Genomic DNA, 27,634 nt, shown 5'->3' on the forward strand with positions numbered 1-27,634 from the left:
TTTAGCTAAAAAAATCAAACTATTAACATCATATTCCATAAATATGAATCCGGCGTAAACTGAAAGACAAGCGCCATAACAAACTATCGCATCAACAACCAAGAACAAAAGCAGTAGTGCTTACTTTCTTGTCTCGTTGAACAGTCGCTCCTCGTCCCAGTGACCGTTTATGAGCTGAAGCTCACTCACGATGTTGTTATGCAGGCGGACGAAGATGGTGTGGAGCGCGGTGAGTGTGGGCTGTTCTGCAGCCCTCTCGTCGCCAGCGAGCCCACATTTCACTGTTCCACCCTGCGTGCCGCGGCATTCGTGGTGGTCCTCGTCCAGTGGCAGAAACGGGAGTAGGTTTGCATCGCCTAGCTGATGGGTTGCCAAACGTGAGGAGCTCTTAGCTAAAAGATGAGAAAAATATATGTTGGTGATTTAATCATAACTCATTTCATTTGTTTATTTATTTCCATCTTAACATAAAAACAATCAGGCACGTACGCAGGGGGGGTTAAACCCCCCCCTTAGGTATTTATTTGTGTGTAAACCCCCCTAAACCCCCCCCCTTTGTTTTTTGTTTTTTAAATTTTTAAAATTTAAAAAAAATTATTGCCATGGCTGACCTAAAAAGATGACCTTACCCCCCCCCCCCCCAAAGGAGCAAAATGTCAAATTTTCAAATTTCGAAAAAAAAAAAAAAAAAGCGTCCCCCTGCTTATTCAATGGCCGGCTGAGTCGTTACGATTTTTTGGGGACCCCCCCCCCCCAAAAAAAAAAATGTCCTCTTACCCCCCCCCCCCCCCCCCCCGATTTTAAAATGTTAAAACCCCTCTTTGAACAAATCCTGCGTACGCGCCTGAAAACAATAGATCATTACAATATGATACTTCAACAAAAAAAATACATACATGTTAACAAACAGTCTAAAATGAGAAAAGGGGAACTAAAATAACGCCAAAAGGCCTTGTAAAATTATCGTTTGGTTTTTTCAACTTATTCTGTTACTGAAAGACATGTAAACAAATTAAAAACAATAACAATGACAATAATAACGAAAATGTTGCATTCTGGGAAAGGTGTTAAATAATTTGTGAGCTTTATCATTCACTTCATGTTACTCAGGCTGGGGATCAAAGAACATCATCAACCACTATCCCCTGTGAAATGTACTACTGTAAAATGCCTTCATATTACAAATAATTATGACAAGAAAAAGTTGGATGTTTGGACCTAACTTTCATACCACCCGTTTGTTTAGTTCCCTATACACTTGAATGTGTACAGTACGTGCATGAGAATGTTGGCAATTTCTAATCATTTTTGTGATTCCATAACCTCACAATTTACACAAATTCTTATTTTTTCCATAATGACCTTTCTCATTCGCTACCAGGGTGTTTTACAATTAGCTATCGCAAAATCAGCAGAAAAGGAATCTGTATAAATGAATCACAATAAATATGATTTGCTTAACAATTTCACAGGCAGCAGTGATGATCGATAGCAATTAGACAATGAATGGAGATGTTTATCGTGAGAACGGTTCTTTCCTTCTTTTTTTTCTTTTCTTTTCTTTGAATTATTAACTTTTACCTTGACTATTATTTCTAGATCTTAAAAAAAAAAGGAAACACAAATGTTATGTATATGAACAATAGACCTATAATAGATTTGCTTCATGTATTTTTTTGTCTAGATTATGGTATTCTGAATCATGTAATTATGATGATTTATGAAATGTGAACAATTAATTTGAATTTCTATGTCATTTCAGACGTTAATTACAATTTCATACAAAGTGAGCCAATGTATCTAAGCATTCAAGTGACCTTGTCTCAATCCACATGATAACCTGGAACTATTGCCTGGAACTATTACCTAGCTTTTAATTTCATGAACTTCTCGTCTAGATTAATGAACTCTAAAATCTCTCTGCATCTTTTCCAATGCAGCATTTCACATGCAAGGTATTTGTCTTGAATATCCGATGAAAACTTACAGGTTTACTAACTTCAAAGATTTGATAACTACCAAAAATATTGACAGTTGACTTTAATAACAAAACAAAAGAGATCTCAAGTAAACCATGTCATTTTTGAATGAAATGACAAGACTTAATAACGATAATAATAATAAATTGAAAGCAAAAGCTCAAGGCGCACTTGTAGAACAAAAAAGAAAAAGAAAAAGTGATCACACATTAAATAGGGGCTTATGCCAAAAGGGTGGGCAGGGTAGTGTCGCGTCGTGTTGACTTGAACGCGACCATTCGTCCAAAGCCCCCCCCCCCCCCCCGGTTTGGCCGATAGGGTGCGTTGGGAGTGTTGCGTCGCGTCGAACATGACCATTCGTCCAAAGCCACCCTCCCCTCCCAGTTTGGCCGAAAGGGTGCATTGACTAGTCTTCCACATCAGTCGTTTATAATAGAATTTAAGGAACAGAAATTTGAGTTGTTTAAATTCAAATAATCAAAATAGAAACAGATTAAAAATTAAATCAATAAATAACAAGAAACACAATCAAATAATTTACGATGATATCTAAAATGTCTAATAAAGATGTTTAACTAGTCTTGCATATCAGTTGTTTATTTATTAAAACAACTAAATATAATATTCATTTCTTTCTATGGTATATATGGAATCAGAAAGCCCCCCCCCCCCCCCCACCCGCCGGTTTATCCCGAATGGGTGCATTAAGGTGGTAGCTAGGCTTACTCCGTTATTTATTTATTTATTTGTTATTTCATTTGTAAAGACTGTTAAGCATGACTAGTTTACATCAACAAAGAATTCTATACAGTGCGTCCCAGAAAAAACGAAACCGAGAAGTATCGATGTTCTATCATAACTTAATCACAACTATAATTAATGAATGATACATATTTGGAAAGCTTAGAGTCTCCTCTTTAATGTGATGCTACTCAGATGATGCATATTTCACGCATGAGTGATTAAAAGCAATTTGAAGGAAGGAAACCAAAAAGACATTTGGCGGGCGGTATCTGAATTTCGAAGAAAAATTCACATTTCTAGAAAGTTGAGTTTCTGCCCTTTCATATGACACCTCAATCAGGAAAAATGAGCGAGGAATGACAAAGTTCTGTTTGTTTAAAGTAGTGCTTGCATTTCCATAATTTTATTAAACGAATTCGTTTTCACTGGCTGCCTGCCTATCAATAAACGAAATTAACAAAAGACTTAACTCCGTTTCGTTAACAATCAGCCGTAGACGAGAGTCTTCATGCATGGCTGATTGTCAACGAAACGGAGTTAAGTCTTTTGTCAAATCTGCTTTTTGCTACGGCAGGCACACAGTGAAAACGAATTCGTTTGTTAAAATTATGAAAATGTAAGGGCTACTTTAAACCAACAGAACTTTGTTATTCCTCGCTCATTTTTCCTGATTGAGGTGTCATATGAAAGGGCAGAAACTCAACTTTCTAGAAATGTGAATTATTCTTCGAAATTCAGATACCGCCCGCCAAATGTCTTTTTGGTTTCCTTCCTTCAAATTGCTTTTAATCACTCATGCGTGAAATATGCATCATAGGAGTAGCATCAACCGAAAAAGGAGACTCTAAGCTTTCCAAATATGTATCATTCATTATTTATGGTTGTGATTTAGTTATGATAAAACATCAATACTTCTCGGTCTCGTTTTTTCTGGGACGCACTGTACATAGAAAAAAATGGATATTATTTTTATTTGGCCTTTTAAAAATATTTATTGAATTCATTTATTGATGTAATTCTTATAAACACCTAATCTGCAAGACTACGTAAAAACTAGTTTTATTTAATTTTAATCTGTTTCTATCTTGATTATTTGAATTTGAACGACTTAAATTACTATTCCGTAAATTCTATTATAAACAACTGATGTGGAAGACTAGTCAACGCACCCAAACCGGGGGGCTTTGGACGAATGGTCGCGTTCAAGTCAACGCGACACGACGCTTCCCTACCCACCCTTTCGGCATAAGCCTTAAATAGGAGGCGAGAGAGGCCAAGATTGTATCAGAATATAAACAAAGAGAATACAATTCTTTGTTACACATAAAAATGAACCTTTTTCCTGAGTTTGAGTTGACATTGTCTCCTCATTGCACAAAATCAATGTGAATAAAGTTTCAGACTGAAATAAAATTGTGTATAATAATTGTGTGCGTATAATATGTAATGCGTATAAGAGAATTTGACCCATTGCTTCAGTCCAAATTTGGTACAAAAGGATTTTGACCAGACGCGTACGCAGGATTTTTTTCTAGGGGGGGGGGGGTTTAACATTTATAAATCGGGGGGGGGGGGGGTAAGAGGACAGAGGACACTTTTTTTTTTTTTTTTTTTTTTTGTCTAGAAATTTGAAAATTTGACATTTTGCTCCGTTGGGGGGGGGGGGGGGGGGGGGGGGTCAGCTTTTTTAGGTCAGCCATGGGAATTTTTTTTATTTTTATTTTTTCATTTAAATAAAAAAAAAATTGCAAAGGGGGGGGGTTTAGGGGGGTTGAGGGGGGTTTACACACAGAAAAATACCAAAGGATGGGGGTTTAACCCCCTCCCCTGTGTACGCGCCTGATTTTGACAATACTCTTTTTAAAGGGATCAGGTAACTTTGTCTCAGATTCTGAAACAAAATCCTGGATCTAAGTAGCTCATGCTGTAATGATAATTATAACCTTTAGGTCAGTCAGGAACCCCATGACTTTTACATGCCGAGTGGCTGTCTGATTATCAAGATATTTATGATTGGAAATCAAAACAAAATTTTGCGTTTTCCTAACGTTTATTTATAACACTACAGTCTATTGGGGAAAACGAGTACTGGTATGGTAAAACCAGTCACTCAAAGATTTTATTTGAGGCATTCTTGATTATTTTGAAGCACAATTTTTTTAGGGCTTCAATATTACACCATATCACAGACACTGATAACACGTAGGGCAGTGCATCTCAGATTTAACATTGTCAAACGATGCCTTTAACCCTAAAAAGGCCGGGCTATTTGAGGTCTTGGTAGGGCCGGGGGGGGGGGGGGCCATTATGGCCCCCCTTAAGATCTCGGCCGCGAAGCGACCGATTGCCGCGAAAATTTGCACGCATGTCAAGTGAAGTGTATAGAATAATTTGATTAAAATAATTTTTGAAAAATTCACTCATTTGCATATTTATGGTAATTTATGCAAATAAAGTCATGAAAATCACATTTTTACCCATAAATCATATATTATTCATATTTAAGCATTCTTTTTTACTACATATATTCATTAGACCATTCTGAATAATAATACATCAAAAATTTGGAAGAGCCAGCTTATTCCTTATGTTATCCCTTGTTTTGATAATTTCTTATGTATTTCATTGTTTTTTTAACTTATGTATTGCATTGTTTTTGTTGTTTTATTTCATTTCTTACTACAATTCAACTATTTTGACTCCAAAAACAACCATCTAAACTTCAAACAAGACCCATTAACCCATGTTTGATCTGTTTTTAGGAAAAATGACTTTTCCATATGTTTTGTACACAAATCACGAAAATGAGCGATTTTCGGGCTGACATGCAAAGACAAAAGGTCACGTGACCTTGTAACCGTAGGTCCGATTTTCAAAAAAATTCTTTTAAAAGTTGCGCAAGACTCGAAAGAAAAAAGTCAGCGAGCGGCGGGGCGCCATCCATATGCGTTTTCGAGCAATCAGAAAAATCGTGGAGTAGGGGGCCATAATGCCCCCCCCCCCCCGGCCTTATTAGGGTTAAAGGCTGCTGCTCAGTCATCCGTGGCAGCAGAGTGATGAAAAATTAAAGGTGTCATCAGTAAAAGGTATTAGTGGTGTAATGAGCAAAACTTTTTTTTTTGGGGGGGGGGGGGGGGTAGAACAAAATTTGCATCACCACCAGGCGAGCAATTTTTCTGTTGTTATCAGGGATGATTTCAAGTTTTGTTTCTCTTTTTACATGGTCCAAGATACTGAGCATCATACATTGCAGTTGGGCGTGATGGTCTGAATATATGTAATTTGCAAGCAAGTAACAATTTAAGGATTTTTGAGGTCGCAGTATGAAATACTACATCTTATAAAGAAAGTAAAAAAAACAATACTGATGGGGTTTCAAGCATAATCTAATCATGAAAGACTGAAAAGATATTTAATAAGAAACATAATTATACCAACCTAAAATGCGAGGTCTGGGCGAAATTAATTAAAAAACTGCTTTTAATAGTTGCTTTAAAGGGATCCGGTAACTTTGTCTCAGATTCTGAAACAAAATTCTGGATTTAGCTCATGATGCAATGATAATTATAAACCTTTAGGTCAGTCAGGAACCCCATGACTTTTACAAGCCGATCGCCTGTCTGATTATCAAGATATTTATGACTTGAATTACAAATTTTGAAAACCGTTTGCCTGACGGTTTTCATAACACTATACAGTCTATTGGGGAAAATGAGTATGGTGAAACTGGTCACTCAAAGATTTTTACTTTTTTGAGGCACTTCTTGATCATTTTGAAGCGCAGTTTTTTTAGGGCTTCAATATTACACCATATCACAGACACTGATAACACGTAGGGCCGTGTATCTCAGATTTAACGTTGTTCAACGATCCCTTTAAATTAAGAGCATATTTTAAGGTGAAAGGTGAAAGGAAAAAGTGGCACTTATCCAAAGGAAAAATGACACTTATTAGAAAAGAAAAGGAGGATGTGTCAAAGTAAAAAGGGGAATTATCAAAGGTGAAAATGGGACACTTCTCGAACCTCATAAGGGGCACTCACCAGCAGTGACGTATTGAGCGAACAACTTTTGGGGGGGGGCATAATGAGCGAAAACTTTTTTGGGGGTGCAATCTTTGCGAGGGAGCGTAGCGACCGAGCGGAGGGAGGGGTGTTCCCCCTCCCATGGCAGGGAGCTTTTGCATTTTTCGACTGGAAAATGTGCAATCTGTGGCATACCTAAGTAGGCAATTTTGACTTGATGACATGTACTAAATGGGTAAGCATGTCAGAGAATTTTGTCAGAGAACTCAGAAACATAATTATGAAAATATGCACCCCAAAATAACCTTCGCAAAATGTCGCGAATACAATGTTTGGGCCTTAACTCTGCAAATAATTCAAGTATCCTTTAATTAAAGTATATTTTGCTTCAGAAAAAAAATAATAATAATCAAAGGGAGGGGTAGGGATGACCAGGAATTTATGGACAGTTGGGCAGTGTCCTTATTAACTTGTTTATTATTATTATTGTTTTTTTTTGCTGTCGGGGGGGGGGACTATTTATGAAAATTACAATTAAAAATCTCCAATCTAAGCCAGAAAATGATCACTTTCGGCCCAGAAAATTGACAACATTGATAACAAAATCCTTAATTTGACCATTTAATAGCTACCCCAACCCCAAATGTATGTATTTTCTTAAGGCTTAAAATCCATGGATCATTTTAAGATAACAATCTCAATTTTGATGAAGAAAAAAAATTAATACCCCTCTGGGCCACTTAACGGTAGAGGTGCAATGTTACATGCTGTACCGGGTACGTATGGAACGTTAGTTCGCAAATCTGTGCATGCACAGACCGAGTGGTAGGTAGCATGTTATCTCCCGGCAGTGCTTGTCGTAGTAGATGCTGGAAAGGAATTTTCTACTTGTGTTACTGTTAGTGGCCACTATATTAAGACCCATTAGTGATTATAAAAAAACATATGCTCTTTCCATGGCTATTTGGGAATGTGTCAGATTGCAACAGAAATAAAGAAACATGAATTTTGTAGAAAATCATGTGATATATCATGAAAATGTATAAATCACTTGTATGGAATTGAAAATAAGTCATGGTTTAATTTCATTTAGGGGGCAAGCGCCCTCCCCCCCCCCCCCCCCCCACCAGAGATGAAAAGGGCATTTATGAGAACGGAAAAGGAGCACTTATTGCAAATTAGGAGAATTAAGGACAATTATCGGAAGGAATATGGCAATAATTAAGAAGGATACTCACTGGAGATGAAAAGGGACACTTGTAATGATAAAAAGAGGCACTTGTCAAAATATAAGGGACACTTGTCAAAATATAAGGGACACCTCATAGATTTGAAAATGAGGTAATTAGAGGTGAATGGGCACTTATCAGAGGTGGCAAGGGGCACTTGTTGTATCTAAAAAAGGGCCATTCACCTGGGATGAATAGGAGCACTTGTGAGAGTAAGAAAGGGGCACTTTTTACAAAGAAAACATTGGCACTTGTCGTAGGAAAAGGGGCACCCATGATATTTTAATAGAGCATTTATTAGAGGTGTGAATAGGGCATTTATGAGAAGGGGAGGTGGCTCTTATTTTTTAAGGGACATTTATCAGAAGGAAAATTGGGACTTATTAGAAAGAAAGAAGGGGGCACATGTTAAAATAAATGGGGGACACTTATCAGAGATGAGAAGGGGTACTCATCAAAAATTAAAAAAAAGGGGCACTTATCTGAAGAGTAGCACTTATTACAAAAGAAAAGGCACTTCTTAAACTAAGTTAAATGGGCTTCTCTAAGATTTGAATAGGGCAATTATCAGAGGTAAAAGAGGCACTTGTCAGTTTAGTAAGAGGCACATATAAGAATATGGAATGGGAACCTATTTGAAATTAAAAAAAGTGATACGTACCATCACGAAGCTTCTCAAGCCGTTCGTCAGAAGACCCATAAACCCCGGATGCGTCGATATACGCGGTAATATCGTTAAGATGTTCACGCGGCAGCGGTACCACGGGTACGACAGACTCCACTAGCTCCTTAGTGATGGACACCTCCTCGAAGCCGCTGCAGTCATGCGCATCTACGCCAATGGTACGGGGCAAGTCCATGCATGTCATTTTGCCTTCGTACAGAACGTCTTTCTCAAAAACTGAAATGGGGCAGCAGGAGTACTTAGAATCTACAGCTGGGCATTCCTCGCATTTTCCTGCCAAAGAAACAGAAGTAACGTTTATTTGTTTTAATCATCCTCATATCGGGTCCTTCAAGATTCAGAGAGTGCTTTATCTAGATGTAAGACAGACAGTCAATGGTTGCATCGTTGTACGTACGTGACGCGTGCCCCTGTGGCAAATGCTGAGCGTATACTTTCCCACAGGTACAGTAAATTAAATTTTCTTGTCAACTCCAGTGGCGGATCCAGGGGGGCCCGAAACAGCTGCGGCCCCACTTATTGGCAGCGCAAAAAAAAGGAAGGAAAAAAGGAGGAAGAAAAGAAGAGGAAAAAAGAAAGGAGAAGAGAAAAAAAGGAGAAGAAAAAAGAAAGGAGAAGAGAAAGAAAAGAGAAGAGAAGAGAAAAGAAACAGAGAGAGATCAGAGAGAGAGAAGAAAAAAATAGGGGGGGGGGGGGGACGTACACGTCCCCCAGGAAATTCAGAAATATAGCTAGAAAGATATATACCGGAAAGATTGGGCTCAGGGATTTCCTAGAGAGCATATTGTCAGCATTCAACATTGCAAAATCTCGCTTGGTCCGCTACGTACGCCCCCTCGGCCCTCGCCCAATAACACAAAACTATGATAAGACACTTCGCCCACCGCGACCGTGATTTATCCATGGTTGGTGTAATAATTTTGTTTTCGTTTTTATTTCTACTAACATGATTGTGTGCTATCACAAATCACAATCATAATTGTTTCATTTTCCCTTTAAAGCAGGCGCGTAGCCAGAGTCGCGAGAATTGAACAACGAATCGTCTAATTCTTTCTCTAATAATTTCATTAAACTATGAAGGTCAAAGCTTACGCTGTGCGCGGGGACGGGGGGGGGGGGCCGAATTCAGACAAGGAATAAGAGTCGAGAATGATACAAGAAATCGTTTTTTATTTCTCTAATAATAATTGAAAGGTCAAAGCTTCCGCGCTTCGCGCGGGCGGGGGGAGGGGGGGGGGGGAATTGAATTCAGACAAGGATTAAGAGTCGGGGGGGGGGGGGGGGACCATATTCAGACAAGGAAAAAGGGTCGAGAATGGTACAACAAATGGTCTTCTTTCTTTAATAATTTCATTAAACTATGAAAGGTTAAAGCTTACGTGCTTCGCGTGGGAGGGGGGGGGGAACTTAATTCAAACAAGGAATAAGAGTCGAGAATGGTACAACGAATCGTCTTCTTTCTCTAATACTTTCATGAAACATCAGAGATTCTGCGCTTCGCGTGTAATGGGGGGGGGGGGGAGGAAACAGCGAGCTGCCAGAATATGAATTTTTTTCTTGTTTATCTTGGTGATAAATAACACTTTCACAAAATACATATTATGCTCAAATTTTTGCTCGCACGTTTCGCTCACTAGCCGAATTGTGAACCAGAAATTTACTTTTTCGGGCAAAAGGCTTCAACCCCCCCCCCCCCCCCCCCGTTGAAATTGTCAACAAATTGTATGACTTAAAAACGGGAAATGTCGATATCGGACAAGAGACGTGATGTGAGCCTGCCCCCTTTCCAAAATTGTCCCTGAGTATTGTATGTTGAGTTGAAAAAATGGTCTGCGCTTTTTTCAAATTTCCGCCCCCCCCCCCCCAAATTTGGAAAATCCTGGATCCGCGCCCCTGTAACTCTATAACCCTTGACCCAACATTTTACTTGACCCTAATTCAGAGGCGGCGCTCTGGGGGGGGGGAACAGGGGGCACAGTACCCCTCAAACTTTTTCAAGAACACAAAAAGTGCCCATTTTTACATTTTATTTTATTTATTTATTTATTTGTCTTTTTTTAGTAAGGTGGCTCCATCAGTAGTTAAATACTGTTTTCCGTGGAGACCCTACAAGATAAATACAAAATTTACAACATATAAAGAATCCAAATCGAGACAAAATGAATTCAGTTACAACATTTTCGAACAAAAGAAAGAAACAAAAAACAACACAATAGACCAGTTCAATAAGATTGTCATAACGCCAAAACAAAACAGTATAATTATGAAGAATTTGATTGAGCATTTTTTTAAAAAACTATTCCAAAGAGCCGAACCATGAAATGAAAAACTTTGTTTTCCCATCTGGGTTTTATTTTTTGTAAAATTAATCCTGCCCTTTGTGCTCCTTTAACTTTGAAAGAAGTGCCCCTTTTTACATAGGAAAAGTGTCCTTTATACATAGGAAAAGTGCCCCTTTTACTTTGACAAGTGCCCCTATTAATTTCTAAAAGTCCCCCTTTCTACCTCTGATAAATGCCTCTTTTATTTTGACACGTACCCCTTTTCCTTTGACAAGTTCCCATTGTCTTTTGCAATAAGTGTCCAATTTCCATTCGTGCCTTTTTAAAATCTCTAGTAAGTTCCCCTTTTCGGATACGAGAAGCGCCCCTTTCACCTCTGATAATTGCCCTATTCAAATCTGAGAGGTACCCCTTTTGCTTTGTAAAAAGTGCCCCTTCCCCTTTTAATAACTACCCCTTTTTAACTCGGATAAGCGCACCTTATATTTTCACATGTGCCCCCTTTCCTTTTTATTAAGTGCCCTTTTTCCTTATGCTAAGTGCCCCCATTTAAAAATGGCCTCTTCCCTTCTCATAATAATGCCCCTTTTCATTTTTGAAAATAGTTCCTTTTCATTCTCATAAGTGCCCCTTTTCATCTCTTGTAAATGACCCTATTCAATTTTGAGAGATACTCATTTTATTTGACGAGTGCCTCTTCCCCTCCTGATAAGTGCTCTTTTTATCTCTTATAAATGCCCCTTTTATTTTAACACGTCCCCCTTTTCCTTCCTAATAAATGCTCGCTTTCATTCTTATAAGTGCCCCTTCCCCTTTCATAATTAACCTTTTCCATCTTTGATAAGTGCCCCGTTTATTTTAACATGTGCCTCTTTTTCTTTTTTAATAAGAGCCACTTCCCCCTTCTCATAAAATTCCCCTTTTAGCTCCGGTAAATGCCCCTATTAAAATCTGATCGGTGCCCCTTTTCTTTCTTTTAACAAATGCGCATTTCTCTTTATCATTAGTGCCCCCTTTTTATTCTCATAAGTGCCTCTTTTCATATATGGTCAGTGCCCCTTTTCAGATGGGATAAATGCCCCCTATTCACTTCTTATAAATGCCCCTATCAAATTCTGATGGGTGCCTCTTTTCTGTCGACAAATGCCCATTTCCCATTCTCATAAAATCCCTTTTCATCCCTGGTGCGTGCCTTTTTTTATGTGTAAGAAGTGCCCCATTCTCACCTCTGATAATAAGCCTTTTTTATTACACGTGCTCCTTTTCTTTTATAATAAGTGTCTTAACCCTTTCGATAAGTGTCCCCTTTCCCTCTCATCATTAAACGTGCCCCTAATTTCAAGCAACTAAGAGCAATTTCCCCCCAAATTCGCTCGCTACGCTCGCTCGTAGTCATAGATGTTATAATTATGTAACTTATCAAAGGCCTTTTTAGTCTTCCGTTATGAGAATTTGCTTATAACCCCATCAGGAGTGGGGTTTTCCTCTTTATAAGATGTAATTTTTTTCGCACTGCGACCTCACAAATCTTTAAAAATGTCCTCGCTCGCAAATGAATTTTCAGATAATCACACCCAACTGCAAAGTATGATGCTTAAGCAATATCTTATATGATGTATACAGAAAAACAACTATTGAAATCATCCCTGATAATGTAACCACAATATGGGGGTATATACCAATGTCTAAAAAACTGTATATTTTCGATTTGAAGGTGCCTTTTTTTCCAGATAGTGCCCTTTTTTGTTGGTGCCTCCCCCCCCCCCCCACACACACACACACTTTGGAAGTCGCTCCGCCGCCTCTGCCCTAATTACATATCTTAAAGACCTTATCCGATGAAAATATTTAATCACATCCGAGTCAATGGAGAGCTAAGTAAACGTAGAATACAAATATAAAGGATTTATTAAAAAAATTCCCTTTGAGGCAGTATTGCCCAACAGCAAATTAAACCTCATTTTCCGCACCCCTCCAAATTTAGGGTCAAAAGGGTAAAAGTTTCCGCAGTTACTGCGACGACATAACATGTAAACTCCGGGGGGGGGGGGGGGGCTCAGATTTAGTTTTGACAGGGGTGTGCCGCTGAAGCCTCGAAACCCCTACCCATTTTTAAGAGTCATTTTGGCGGATTTTTTTCGAATTTAAGCCCATTTTTTTCTATATTTTCGGGTGTTTGCATGATAAAAACCCAGAAAATGTTCACAATTTTCAAAATTCTGAAAAAGCGGACCCATATTTAGGGGTGTTTTTGTTAAAAATGGGACCCATGTTTAGGGATTTTTTGTGTGAAAAAGTTGCCCATTAGAGCGGGACACTCCCGTATGTCTTACTATTTAAGCCCCCCCCCCCCCCCCCAAGGTGTGAACTCATAGAAATATTTGAAGCTTATAGTTTGACTACAGTTTAGCATCATTAGACACCTTTAACATCAAGAGCAAACAATATTTTGGTGATTGGTATAATTAAACTGAAACTGAATGCCTATTTTGCCTTTGACTTCGGATAAAACAAATATATATACATTAAATAGCACAATCTACTATGATCTGTCCCTTATAATTGTCTAATATATAAGCTTTAAAAGATGCATATAATACTATTCATAAATTTCTTCAAAGTACTGTATATGAAATCAACTGTCCAGACACATGTGGTTTGGGCATAGTTCGAATCAACTTGTCATCGCGTCGAGTCGGGTGGCCGCGTTACCCGACCTTGAGTGAAAACGTGCCCTTTAATTCACGAAATGTCAGTAACGTACGCAGGATTGTTCAGGGGGGGGGGGGGTTAAAATTTTTAAATCGGGCCGAAAATTTCGGTACGACTCAGCCAGCCGCTGAATAAGCGGGGGGGGGGGGGGGTAAGGTCACCTTTTTTAGGTCACCCATTAGCATATAAAAAAACAAAGGGGGGGGGGGTTCTTCAAAATACACACATAATTATTTTTTTTAAAACCCAAAACCCCATCCCCCCCCCCCCCCTCCTGCGTACGCCCCTGGTCTAGTCCAATTTCCCCGACACTTTGTGAAACAAATCTACGAAAGGTCGCATAATTATGGTCTCCCGTTTTCATTTTACAAAAGGAAGTGTAACGCGACCATCTGACCGGTAAAGATCATGCCCCGATGCCCCGATGTTAGAAGTTCTCCTGACATGTGGGTCTGTATACTCACGGTTGTATTGAGGCGCGTGTGTAACGTCATGATCGAGAAACTGGCCCAAAATGGCTAGGAGCATCGAACCTGTGGGGTCATTGCCCTCTACCTCGGCTATGGTGCCCACCTTGACTGAGACTTCTCTAGCATTCGGCAGGGTAGCATCGGGGTGCCTCTTATGTACTCTCATCGCTTCATAGCCTTCAATGAAAACCATCACAACGAGTCAAGATTGTTATTATTATTATTATACATTTATGATCATGATGACAAAATTTTGTGACCGCATCTTAGCAGATAAGCAGATCAGTTGAAGTTAAATCTAAACACGTATCTGTTTGATTTGGCCCATTATTGATTGATTACCTGATCCTATTCAAACGGTAATATTGCGTCTGATGCTTTTATATGGTTTCATCTTTTGCAAGTGTGCATTCGATTTCAAAAGGACTCGCACGTTATGAAATTGTTCTTATTATTATTATTGTTATTACTTTTATTTGTATTTTAATTATCATTTTACCATTGTTTTTATTATTATCATTTAAGTATTGTTATCATTATTATCATTTAAGTATTGTTATCATTATTATCATTATTGTTAATGATATTATCATCATTATTTTTATTATATTGAGTGTATCAATATAATTGTTAGCATTGTTACAATCGTCATTCTTATTTTCATTATTTTTATCATCTTCTCAATAATATCAATACTCCGATAAATGATTTTCTACGCCATGACAATCAAACTTCATCATCATGTCTTTACGAAATGAGGCACAACCTTCACCCTTCAGTGCAAAGACTTTCGAAAAAACAACCGGTTTATCACGGTTTCCGAGCCCCCCCCCCCCCCCGCGAGCCCCTAATACCCAATAAAAAAAGTTTCTGACGAGATGCGGTGGTGAAACAGTAAAAGAAAAGTAAAAATTTAACCGTCATATTAAGTATCATTGTAGCTAGTGTATGAGAATATCGAGTTTCAATAAATCACTTTATAAGACTGTACTAACCATCCGCATAGACAGGTTTACGTAGTCTCCTCAACGGCCACTTAGCTTTTCCCCAGTTCGGATTTTTCAGGTTGTTACAAGCCCCGTCGAGTCGGCGATACTGCTTATTGGACGCCTCTAAGCACGCTTCTTCTTCTTTAAAGTGATAAGCAGTTTTGATACCCTCACATGTTTCAGGTGGGAGACTACATGCAAGAGAAATGATGATAATAATAATAATAATAAGACAACATAAAAAATAGTTTCAAAGAATAGAGCTTGTGAAAGATTAGCCTTGTGGTAAACAAGTTATTCATTAATGTCTACTACTACTACTACTACACTACTACTACTACTATACTACTACTACTACTACTACTACTACTACGAGAAGTACTACTATACTACTACCACCACTACTACTACTATTACTATTACTACTACTATCACTACTACTTTCACTATGATAACGTGAATCCTAATCAAATGATTGGTTGAGAGCGTACACGTGACCAGGCATTTATTTTGCCTAACGCGTAATTTGGATATTGACCGGTCATTAGTAAAATCATGTTATAAAACATCATTTAATAAAACAAATAAAACATAATCTTATAAAACAAATAATACACATAATTTTGTACGGGCATAAGTAAAACTACTAACACTCGGTACCTTCAAAACAGTCCAAACCTTGAGTGGGTAATTCTTACTTATGCCCTCACTGGCGTGTATTGCACCTAATACACTAGCCTACTACTTCTGCTATCATAAATTTCCATTCCGTACCTATAAAGGGAATTTATAGGCATTTAATGATTGGCCAATTTTACAACACCTGACCTATACGAGTATGGAGTATTCATTGCGCGCTTATCAGTCATCCGTGATCATTATGATAGCACTTTTTCTACTGATCAAATGCCCAGCGCACAACGCACGATCCACATGCAATCCAATTTCCCGAGAAATTTCACTTATATTACATATAAGGAAATCTAAACATACATCATCTTCCCGATTTGGGTTCTGATTGATGATAACAACACCATACATGCAGAAATTTGCTGCATTTAAGCCCCTAGTCAGAATTTAAAGCTGAAACGGCTTTAAATCGTAAACAATCGCACTAGATGATCTGACGTCAATACGATTCTGAGCCGACTTAGCTCTTCCTCCTCTAAAGACGCTTAAAATCCCTTAAAATCTAGATTTTATGATAGATGCATAAAGACTACTCAGATTCTCGATCATTAAGATTTGTAAAACTTGAATATTCAAATTAATTGCTATTGCAGATTCATTCAAAATCGAATCGTAGTCAGATCGTATAGTGTGCGATGGGCTTAAGGGTCTAAATAAGGACTTTTAGATTTGCTCGACGGAGAACGTGGATGGACTGCCCTTTTAAGGCAATGTGACGTCACTGCCAGTGCCTTAAAAGGACGTCACATTGCTTTAAAAGGGCAGTCCACGTTCTCCGTTGTGCAAATCTAAAAGTCCCTAATTACTCGGCTAATCAGAACACATTTTAAATTTACAGTAATCAATGTAAATGCAATCAAGTGTATTTAACGCATGTAGCGCCGTTCTGTAGACATTATATTTAATCTGTTTTAAAAACATATAAGTTCATAATATCATATGATAAAAAGTTGGAAAAAACTATCCATTGTTGTCTTAAATAAACTTTTTGAAACTCCTTGCAATCGTGTCGTTCCCTCATTTTCTCTACTTGGAAGTTGGAGGGAAAGTCACGTGATTTTCCAATTTTCTAAATATTCTTTGATGTCAGGCCACGTGATATTGTCATTCGTAGATCAAGTCACGTGATTTTTCTCGTTTTCTAAACTTACTTTGATGTCAAGTCACCCGAATGTTCGCGAATAAGTTCAAAGGCCGCCAATTCTTCGTCATCAAAGTCCCCGCTGTTAAACTGCGCCAAAAGCTCGCTGGCCGACAGTGTATTGCCTGTAAATTAGAAAGGGGAAGCATAATATGTCAGGAAAGCTAAAATGAAGGATTAATCTTGCGTCCTATATGTGATCCGAAATTTGCTCCCTCGACAAGAGACCAGTTCGTAGTTAGCAGATGGTACAAAATTAATAACCCTTAATATCCATAGATCTTTTACACATCGAGCAGTCCCACTTTGTGCATTTAAGAATGATCATTCAATGCCAAAGTCATGAATACATTCGTTCACCTCTTGAGAAGTGAATGTTGAAGTGTTGCATCGTAAATTACAACAAAAAAAAATGAATTGAATTATGGTCATCCGATTGCACTTTTGAAAGAAACCACCTGGAATGATTGGTGAAAAGATGAATAAGACATTTGGGGGCGGGGGCACCGCAACGATGGGGGGGGGGACACAGCTCTTACAGGGAAAATAAAATGTGAATTCCCCGCCCCCCCCCCCCCCCCACTCAGTGTTATTTAGGGTACACGTATGCATGTTCCCTCGTTTTGAAAACACCCCATAAGTCCGGTGTGTAAAGTCAATACGGGCCGATTTTGTGTGTGTTAAAAGCCGGACTTTAATGCGTGAAAAGTACCCCTTTACCGGACATTATTTTTTGGAACATGCATGCGGTCCCCGTTCCCGGAGTGGTGGTGATCGGGGGGGGGGGGGTGAATTTATAGGGCTCCTGATTATAGGGAATGTGCGGTAGGTGGTCAAGTTGCAGGCGTCTTCTCTTCTCGTCATTTTCCCTTTCTCTCTTTCTTTTTTTCTCGTTTCCCCCTATTTTCTTCCTAATTTTCATCACTCGATGAGGGGGAAGGGGGGGGGGGGGGGAGCACAGGTGCCTCTACGTATCCACTGTAGCTATGCCACAGACCTACCAGAATCAGCATCCACACTGTCTTTATCGGGTTCGGCGATTCTAGAAACTAGATCCTGGGCGGCCACGCAGGAAATGACCAACAGGGAGCTAGAGAATGAATATGAAAAGGAGAACAACTTAAAAACAACAACATTGCAGATCAACCACAGGAGGGTCACTAGGGATGGGCTGTGTGTGTGTGTGTGTGTGTGTGGGGGGGGGGTGGTAACAAATATCCCTTTCAAAAATCTGGAAGCAAAATTGGAAACTATGTAGGCTGTCCCGAAATCTCAAAAACTGTCAACTTTTGTTGTTGTTGTTTGAGTCTTTGTTGTTATTTTTATTGTTGATTTTGTTGCATTTTTTTTATATGTTTAGAATTTTTTTCTTATCTTGATTGTTGGAAAATTGCAAGATTTCTTGGCGAATTCAAAAATCTGGGGAGCTTTGTCTTTTGTAATTTACGTTTTTCGTGTTTCTGTTTTGGCTATTTTTTGTTTTGTTTATGGCTTATAGAGACAGCTAACTCTTCAGGAAATTTGGTCCAGTACCCTCCTCCCCATCCCCTTCAAAAAGTGATTAGGACATACTAAGAAAATAAATGCGCATAATGATGTCTTTGGTCAAGCCTAAAGTACCTTTACCCAGGTACATTACACTGAGGGCATTCTTAGGGTTCCATGACACATGCTCCGCCGACGATTGCTCCGCCGACATTTACTCCGCAAAACGCGACAATTGCTCCGCGACATTTGCTCCGCGACATTTGCTCCGACGTCAAATGCTCCGCCGACAGGTGCTCCGCCGACAGTTGCTCCGCCGACAGTTGCTCCGCCGACAATTGCTCCGCCGACAGATGCTCCGCCGACAATTGCTCCTCCGACAATTGCTCCGCCGACAATTGCTCCGCCGTCAATTGCTCCGCAAAACGCGACAATTGCTCCGCCGACATTTGCTCCGCCGACATTTGCTCCGCCTAAAGCGACACTTGCTCCGCCGACATTTGCTCCGCCGACAATTGCTCCGCCGACAATTGCTCCGTCGACAATTGCTCCGCCGACAATTGCTCCGCCTGAAGCGACAATTGCTCCGGTGACATTTGCTCCGCCGACAATTGCTCCGACGACATTTGCTCCGCCGACAATTGCTCCGCCGACAATTGCTCCGTCGACAATTGCTCCGCCGACAATTGCTCCGCCTGAAGCGACAATTGCTCCGGTGACATTTGCTCCGCCGACAATTGCTCCGACGACATTTGCTCCGCATGAAGCGACACTTGCTCCGGTGACATTCGCTCCGACGACATTTGCTCCGCCCAAAAAGTGTCCCATTAAATACAAATGCTACTAGTACTACGACAAATGCTTCGCCGACAATATTTTTTTTTCACGGGTTGTTTTTGTTTGTTTCTTTTTTTCTTCATTTTTTGAATGCATTTCATGACATTATGTAAATGAAATGAAATGAATGAATGTTGATAATGTGGGAGGAAAAAGCAGTTGCCTAAAAGTCATTTCGAATATACTGAAATTACTTTCCATCTATCACTGTACGTCCCACATAATGTACACTAAACACTCATTACATGTCATGGGAAGTTTTTTTTTTTAAGTAGAGCAGCAAGCCACATTCCCCAATACGCGCATACCTCCTAGTTAATTTCAAACAGCTCATCAATATGTAAGACCTGAAATTACCTCAATGAAAGAAGACTAATAACATGAGAGGAAAGAAAAGAGCAAAAAATACAACCGTTTTTTGCTATTCCCCATAATGTTTGATTTAAAAAAATAAAAAATAAAATTATAGCTCCTTACGCAAGTTCTCCGGCGAAAGATAATTACTCCGCTCAAAATCTGTTTCATGTATTACTCATTAGCTGATCCAAAGCTCAAGGCTATCTCTCTCTCTCTCTCTCTCTCTTTCTCTCTCTCCCATGCTCCTCCTTTTCCTGTTTACACCGTTTTCTTGTCTTCTTTGCTCTTTTCTTTCCTCTCATGCTATTAGTCTTCTTTCATTTCCATCACTTCTTCTCTGCTCCCCCTCTCGAGTTCTATTTCTCTCGTGAAATTGAAACGTAAAGTAATACAATCATGTAGTACATTCTTGTTTAGAATAATATTTTCAATAATATCCAGTCCATTTTCTAAAGTTTTCTTTCCTTTAGTTAAGTGTATGTAGCTTTAATATATATATGTTAGTGTGCAAAACACTCCGTTTCATTCGAGTACTTTGTTTTCACTAAATAATTTAAGGGACTCACGAAGCCACCGGAAGAAGAGCAATTGGCTTATCATGAAGAACTAACATCAAACTGCAACAAAATGATTTGTATAAATGTGAATAAGCAGAAAGGCTGCCATCTCATTTTCCCGTCTGAATGGGTTCTCTTCCTTACGTATATAAGTGCCCTTATTTTCTAAACTTTTTTTTTATATTTGTGTGTTTATTAAATTTTCAATCATATAACAATTACATATTTACAAGTCATTGGTAATAATTAGACAAACAAAAAAACCAATATGTATAAGAACAACTAACAATAATGAAAGGACAAGAAAGTTATAAAAAAAAAACATTATAGTAAAACAAAATATACTGTACACATATAAATCATAGTTTGAACTCCAGTGCATAAAGGGGAGTGAGGGGGCACAGGAATAAAAGTTAAATCAACATGAGTATCATAAGTCAAATCGCCATTTCTTAAAATGCGAAACAAGCTTGTTCCTTTTTTTCGCTGAGAAATATTCAATATCTTTTTGTTTCTTTATAAAACTCTTAAAAAGATCAACACTTGGTAAATCCCCCTTACTTATTTTCTAAACTTCCATGATGACCTATTACATTGTATAATGCTTTACCTAGTAAGATGCATTGATCGAGGTAATTTCAGGTATTACATATTGATGAGCTACTTGAAATTAACTAGGAGGTATGCGCGTATTGGGGAATGTGGCTTGCTGCTCTACTTTTTTTTAAAAACTTCCCACGACATGTAATGAGTGTTTAGTATACATTATATGGGACGTACAGTCATAGATGGAAAGTTATTTCAGTATATTCGAAATGACTTTTAGGTAACTCCTTTTTCCTCCCACTTCATCAACATTCATTCATTTCATTTCATCTACATTATTTCAAGAAATGCATTCAGAAAATGAAGAAGAAAAAAAGAAACGAAAAAAATAGGTGTAAAGAAAATATTGTCGGCGAAGCATTTGTCGTAGTACTAGTAGCATTTGTAGTTTATGGGACACTTTTTGGGCGGAGCAAATGTCGTCGGAGCAAATGTCGGCGGAGCAATTGTCGCTTCAGGCGGAGCAATTGTCGGCGGAGAAATTGTCGGCGGAGCAAATGTCGGTAGAGCAAATGTCGGCGGAGCAAATGTCGGCGGAGCAATTGTCGCTTCATGCGGAGCAATTGTCGGCGGAGCAATTGTCGGCGGAGCAAATGTCGGCGGAGCAATTGTCGCTTCAGGCGGAGCAAATGTCGGCGGAGCAATTGTCGCTTCAGGCGGAGCAAATGTCGGCGGAGCAATTGTCGGCGGAGCAAATATCGGCGGAGCAAGTGTCGCTTCAGGCGGAGCAAATGTCGGCGGAGTAAATGTCGGCGGAGCAATTGTCGCGTTTTGCGGAGCAATTGACGGCGGAGCAATTGTCGGCGGAGCAATTGTCGGCGGAGCAATTGTCGGCGGAGCATCTGTCGGCGGAGCAATTGTCGGCAGAGCAACTGTCGGCGGAGCAACTGTCGGCGGAGCAACTGTCGGCGGAGCATTTGACGTCGGAGCAAATGTCGCGGAGCAAATGTCGCGGAGCAATTGTCGCGTTTTGCGGAGTAAATGTCGGCGGAGCAATCGTCGGCGGAGCATGTGTCGGGTTACCCATTCTTAGACTGTAGTCTATAGCTTGGATAACTCAGACCCTGTCTTGCGCGTCGGGACCACAAATGATGGGCACATTGGAGTGATGAAAGGGGGGGGGCACCCTTATGCTACCCTCTCTTTCAATCAATCAAGCCCGTTTCTGTATAGGCTTCTAGAAGAAAATTAAGGATAAACATGTGACATATACGTGTACTTATAATTATGTAAATCTGTAAATGATACTGTTTTAAATTGTACACTTGTTTTTAAAATGCAATGTATATCCATGTGTAATTCAGTATATGTAAGTGCGATGTATAATTCAATAAATACCATACCAAATACCATACCATACAAGAACAAATTCCACTGCATTTCACCCTTAGAAAAGTATTGTTTCTATGTTGCTCTAAAATAGTGATTAAAGTATAATTAAAGGCCTAGGTAGATGTCACTTTTATTTATGTCTTGTTTTCTCTACACAAAAATCACTTTTTTGCCCCAAATCTGTAATTTTGTTGTCCAAATCAATGATTTCACGGTATTGGACTTATTTAAATGATCTTCAGAGAGCTTTCAATGGAAACGACCTTTGTTAAAAAAATTGAAGCATGAATTCCAACGAGTTTGATTAATAGGCCTTTTACAAGAATGTGATTTCCACGACCATGACGAACTATATTACGACCTTAATTAAACTTCATGTTTTGATTTTCTCAGAATGATAGTTTTATCATTATTTATCTGTGTATTGCGACACGATAAACACGTCTCATTAATTCAATTTGTTTAAATTCATGGTTGACAAATTCAAAACGAGCAAGAATACGATATATACACCAGCAAAATGATAATGGATATAGAATTCCATAATTTTGTCTAGAATCCACAAATAAAAATGCAAAACAAAAGTTTTTTGAACCCGCGGTGTCATGTCACTGTAATAATGTTTAGTTGAATTGTATTTTGTTTAAAGCATCTCAAACGTTTATTGTACATACAACGGAAAATGATTTGTATGGGTTTACTTTCAATTCCTTTTTTCTTCTTTTCAATTTCAATTATTAATAGATAATGATTCTCAAAGGATGTAACTTATGTGGGGGCGAGGCAGCATGGTTCAAATAAATGAGAAAAGCATGAGAATTATTCTTTAAATCTAAATAGATTACCCGTCACCTCTTGTATCTTGTGAACGTGATAATGACATAATTGCGTAATCTAGACATTAATTTTTCAATCAAAACAATAGGGTTTTGACATTACCCGTAAGTTCATATCCGGAGTCTTTACAAGCATGTTTCTAAAGAATTATTCAACGCAATGATGCAATAATAAATAGGAGACTTGATGGCTCAGTGGTAGAGCAGTGGTCTGGTAAGCGCGAGGGGGGAGGGGGAGAAGAATTCCCAGGTTCGAAACCTAGTCGATGCACAAGTGCTCTTTGGTAATGTATTCATTTTCATTACCAAGCCCCTCGAAGTGGACATAAATCCCCCCCCCCCCCCCGGTCGCCCACTTTCAAGCACATACACGCTTTGGCGTTCGGGTAAGAACAAACCATTAAACGATTTAAAAACAAAAAAAATATTTAAAAGATAAAAGAGGAATAAGTACTTACCAAAAGAGCAGGGCACTTCGACCCATTTCGATTGATTTCCGAGTGATATTTCACCGCTTAAATCTGTAGGATTAGAAAAAATATCATATCATGAAAATAATAATAATAATTAATAATAAAAACGATGCTTATAAAGCGCTTACCGCCGAAAGTCTCCTTAAGCGCCATAACAAACAAAATACAATGATAAACAATTACATATTAAACAAAAAAAGTTACAAATAAATCAAATTACAATGCATAAGAAATATACATCAATGTGAGCAGCGTAAGTTAATCATCAAAAGCAATTTTGAATAAATGTGTCTTAAGACAAGTTTTGAATTGGTTGACAGTCTGACAGTTTTTGACATGTAAAGGTAGTTTGTTCCAAAGTTCAGCAGAAGCTTTGCAAAGAGAGCGATGACCATAAGAAAGAGTTGACACTGAATTAGACCGTATAGATTGCGTTAGGGTTTGTATTCCTGGATTAGATGTTGCAGATAAATTGGTGCCAATTCATGAAAGAAAGAGAATATGTTCTAAAAGCTCGCAATTATAGGCCAGTCCATGTCTTATGTAATTTGGTGTCCTTTATGTTACCAAGTACTTTATGTTATGAAGTTATGAACATAAATTCACATTAAATCTATAACATTTAAATCATACGTTATCGTGTACTCGTGGATACGTCACGGAACTGTAGATCACACGGTCGCGGTTTTAGGCTCGCCGCTGCACTTATGTCCTTTGGCATGATATTACATTTGCCAGGGCACTCTAACCGAGGCGCGGATCCAGGGGGGGGGCCGAGTGGGCCTTGCCCCCCCCCTTCCGCAAGAGAGAGAGAGAGAGAGAGAGAGAGAGAGAGAGAGAGAGAGAGAGAGAGAGAGCGAGATAAAAGGAAAAGGAAAAAAAAGGGGAAAATGAGATAAAAGTCAGAAAGAAGAGGAAGAAGAACAGAAAAGGGAAAAAAAGAAGGAGATCAGGGAGCCGAAAGGGCCTTGCCCCCCCCCCCCCTCCATCAAAAAATAAGAGAGAAGGAAGGAAAGGGAAAGAAAAAAAGGGGGGAAATGAGATAAAAGGCAGAAAAAAGAGAAAGAAGAAAAGAAAAGAAGGGCGATATCAGTTGCATTTTCCCCGCCAACAAGTTGTGGATCGGGGGGAGATAAAAGGTCCTTGCCCCCTCCCCCCCCCGACCCCGCCTAAAAAATAGAAAAGGAAGGGAAAGGGAAAGCGGATGGCTAAAAGGGAACAAAAAAAAAAGGAAGAAAAGAAGTGGGTGAAAAGAAAGGGAGAGCAGTTGCGATTAATCCCGCCAAACAATGCGTAGATCAGGGGAGGCCCTTGCCTCCCCCTCCCAGCAAGCCTTAAAGAAGGGTAGGAAAAGGGAAAGAGGAGTAAAATTAAAAGAACAACAAAGAGAAAGAAGAAAGGTAAGGGAGATCGGTTGCGATTTTCCCGCCAACAAGGTGTAGATCGGGGGGGGGGGCTCAAACGTGGTGTATTTCTAATTCGATACCGGTGATTTACAAATGGTGCTGAAATGACATTACTTTCCGAGATTTATGCTTATTAAGAGGCCTAATTGTCAGGGACCGCGGAACAGCGGGGCTTGAGGACCTCGAGCTACCCCCCCCCCCCTCCATTTTTTTGAAAAAGTATATTAAAGAGAAATAGAAAGAGAGAGATAGAAAGGGAGAATAATGACCTGCCAGTGTCACAAAATAATGAGGTATCAAAAATATGCTCATCTGACCGTGATTAATTGCCTAGAACTCTTGAGCTTCCGGGGGCTTTGCCCTCTCGACTCCACCAGGGGGCCTAAGGCGGGCCCCTGAATGCTTATCTGATCGTTATAATTTGCCTCAAATCACTGAGTTTCAGGGTGCTCAGCCCCCTAGACCCCACGTCAATTAGTGACCTACCAGTGTCATGAATAAGGTATCAAAATATGCTTATCCCACCGTAATTAAAAGCCCATACCAAACTAGGCCCGAAGGCAGGCCCCTGAATGCTTATCTGATCGTTATAATTTGCATCAAATAAGTTTCAGGGTGCTCAGCCCCCTAGACCCCACGCCAATTAGTGACCTACCAGTGTCATGAATAAGGTATCAAAATATGCTTATCTCACTGCAATTATGAGGCCATACCCACTGAGCTCCCGGCGGATCCGCCCATTGACCCCGCTGGGGCTTTGCCCCTAGACCCTACGCCAATTTACGCTACGCTCTACCTGATCCTAAATACCTAAGCCTCCCCCTTCCACTTTGAAACACGTTCAGCGGGGCCTGCACGTAAGAGTGGAGGTGAAGCGGATTTTTTTCTTCTGCCCCCCCCCCAAAAAAAAAACCGTTTTTGCTCATTACGCCACTGCTGCTCAACATTACGTACCAATATTTTGCTCGCATTATTTCAAAACAGGGGAGACGGGGGGGGGGGGATACGCTCCCCAAATTGACACCTGTACATCCATCTGGAAGCAACAGAATAGGAAAGGCGTTGACGTATGGATCGTGACATTGGGGTGTGTTTGTTTTTCAGCTGTTTTAAACAGAGTTATCAGGGTCATTATTGACGCCCGCTCTATCGATTCTCCCTCTCTCTCTCTGTCTCTCTCTGTCTCTCTCTCTGTCTCTCCCTCTACATCTAAGTGATTCGTTCCATCTGTATCACAAGTTGAGATTCTATTTCCCACATTTTCTCACGTCATAAGATATGAAAATGAATTTGAAAAAAAGAAAATAAAGATCGGATAGGAAAGGGGGACAAGAAATGGTTACTTTAAATAAAAGATTCCTTATGCCCCAATTTCCTACCACTGCATTAGAAAGATGAATATTGAAAAAGAATGATCAAATGGAAAAAAGAGCGCGGAAATTATTATTTTTTCTTTAATGGCACTCTTTCATAATTTAAACTTTCATCAGCAAGAAATTTCCAGATGTTGGGGACTAAAAGTTAGCTATTTGTTTTTATTAAGGTGGAAGTGTACGTCTTGAACATTAAAACAGAATATTAATTCGGATAAACATTTCGCTCATGATTTTCCTTTTTTTTTCTTCTTTCAACTGCCACATTACTATTAGTATGTATTCTCTTATACTGTGATTTGAACATCATACGAAGCAAAAATAATAAAGGTTCAGATTAGTATTTTGACAAAGGGGTGAAAGTAGTTGAAATGATTATCCATTTGCCTTAGCAAAAAACCTTAAGATATTAAGAAATGCTACAAGCGTTTTGTAAGTGAAGATCTCTTCATTTTTGGTAAGAATGAACTTTGAAACGATGTACGAATTACCCTAAACCTATAGGCATGTCTCTTGTCACATCTATTTAAAAATAAACTAACGCTAGATTTAAGTAGGTCTAATAGAGGAAGTTAGACAAATGTTTCTCTTTGTGACATCGAACTCGGACCAAGCATCCTTTGATATCATGTTATTAGATAAGTAATTTCAAAGAAAACCACAATCCTTTGCTGTTCACCCCCTTCACGATTTTTCCAATATACCTTTTCAAGAGTTATAAAGAAGGCCTTCATCTAACATGATCGCGAAAACTTTCGAAAAGACAATCTTAAATTAAGCAATTTCAGTAGCCTTTTAAAATGTGCGAACAGTAAAGTGAGATTATAGCATAATCTAAACATGAATTCTAAAGGCATTATGAATGGCATTGAAGTTGATTTCTTGAAAGTATTTGCGATCGTGTCATAGTAATATAGGCCTACATTGAAAATGTACAAAATTAAAACCAATAAATCGAATGCTTTCGAATGAAGGTAAATGAAAAAAGACAGACACGCCTGCACTCGCTTCTCTCAAAGTTATAGTTTATAATAATATGAATAGAAATTTGAGAGAGAGACTTGCGAATTAGAAAAGACTTGAATATGCTCCTTTTGTGTTTATCTATTTACTTCTTTAATGGGGTAGATGAGCTCTTTCAACATGAAGTGGTTTTCAAAGGGATCCGCGAGAAAAAAAAACAGAGATACAAATTTTTGTTTGCAAACAAGGAAACGAAGAGAAAACAGAAATACACAAATAAATATTCAAACAATACATAAATTGAATGTTCTTACCTGTGAAAGTAGAAATTGGTGGAGGTGTTTCTCTAATGTCCACGTTTCTCAAACTGAAACGTCAATTGATAAGTTCCGTAATGACAGCTGGCATTAAGACACCAGAACACACACTCTCCAAATGACGACAACGAAAATTGTAATCTTGAT

The 27,634-nt window shown here is 39.0% G+C and overlaps 1 protein-coding gene across 4 annotated transcripts in view; it reads right to left on the minus strand.

Annotated features, from left to right (window-relative positions):
- Window positions 1-27,598, minus strand: part of LOC100892838 (peroxidasin homolog) — a 47,347-nt gene extending 19,749 nt beyond the window's left edge. For all 4 annotated transcript variants that reach the window (XM_030996519.1, XM_030996512.1, XM_030996494.1 and 1 more), the window contains exons 1-8: window positions 27,485-27,598; window positions 23,414-23,476; window positions 17,947-18,035; window positions 16,956-17,070; window positions 15,121-15,305; window positions 14,120-14,302; window positions 8,638-8,934; window positions 125-392 (exon numbers count right to left, since the gene is read on the minus strand). In XM_030996519.1, coding sequence (XP_030852379.1) covers window positions 125-392; window positions 8,638-8,934; window positions 14,120-14,302; window positions 15,121-15,305; window positions 16,956-17,070; window positions 17,947-18,035; window positions 23,414-23,439 — 1,163 coding nt within the window. In that variant the 5' untranslated portion in view covers window positions 23,440-23,476; window positions 27,485-27,598. The remainder of the gene's footprint in view (window positions 1-124; window positions 393-8,637; window positions 8,935-14,119; window positions 14,303-15,120; window positions 15,306-16,955; window positions 17,071-17,946; window positions 18,036-23,413; window positions 23,477-27,484) is intronic.
- Window positions 27,599-27,634: the final 36 nt, after the last annotated feature.

Source organism: Strongylocentrotus purpuratus, unplaced genomic scaffold (genome assembly GCF_000002235.5).
Source record: "Strongylocentrotus purpuratus isolate Spur 01 unplaced genomic scaffold, Spur_5.0 spur5_contig_855, whole genome shotgun sequence".
NCBI lineage: Eukaryota > Metazoa > Echinodermata > Echinoidea > Camarodonta > Strongylocentrotidae > Strongylocentrotus > Strongylocentrotus purpuratus.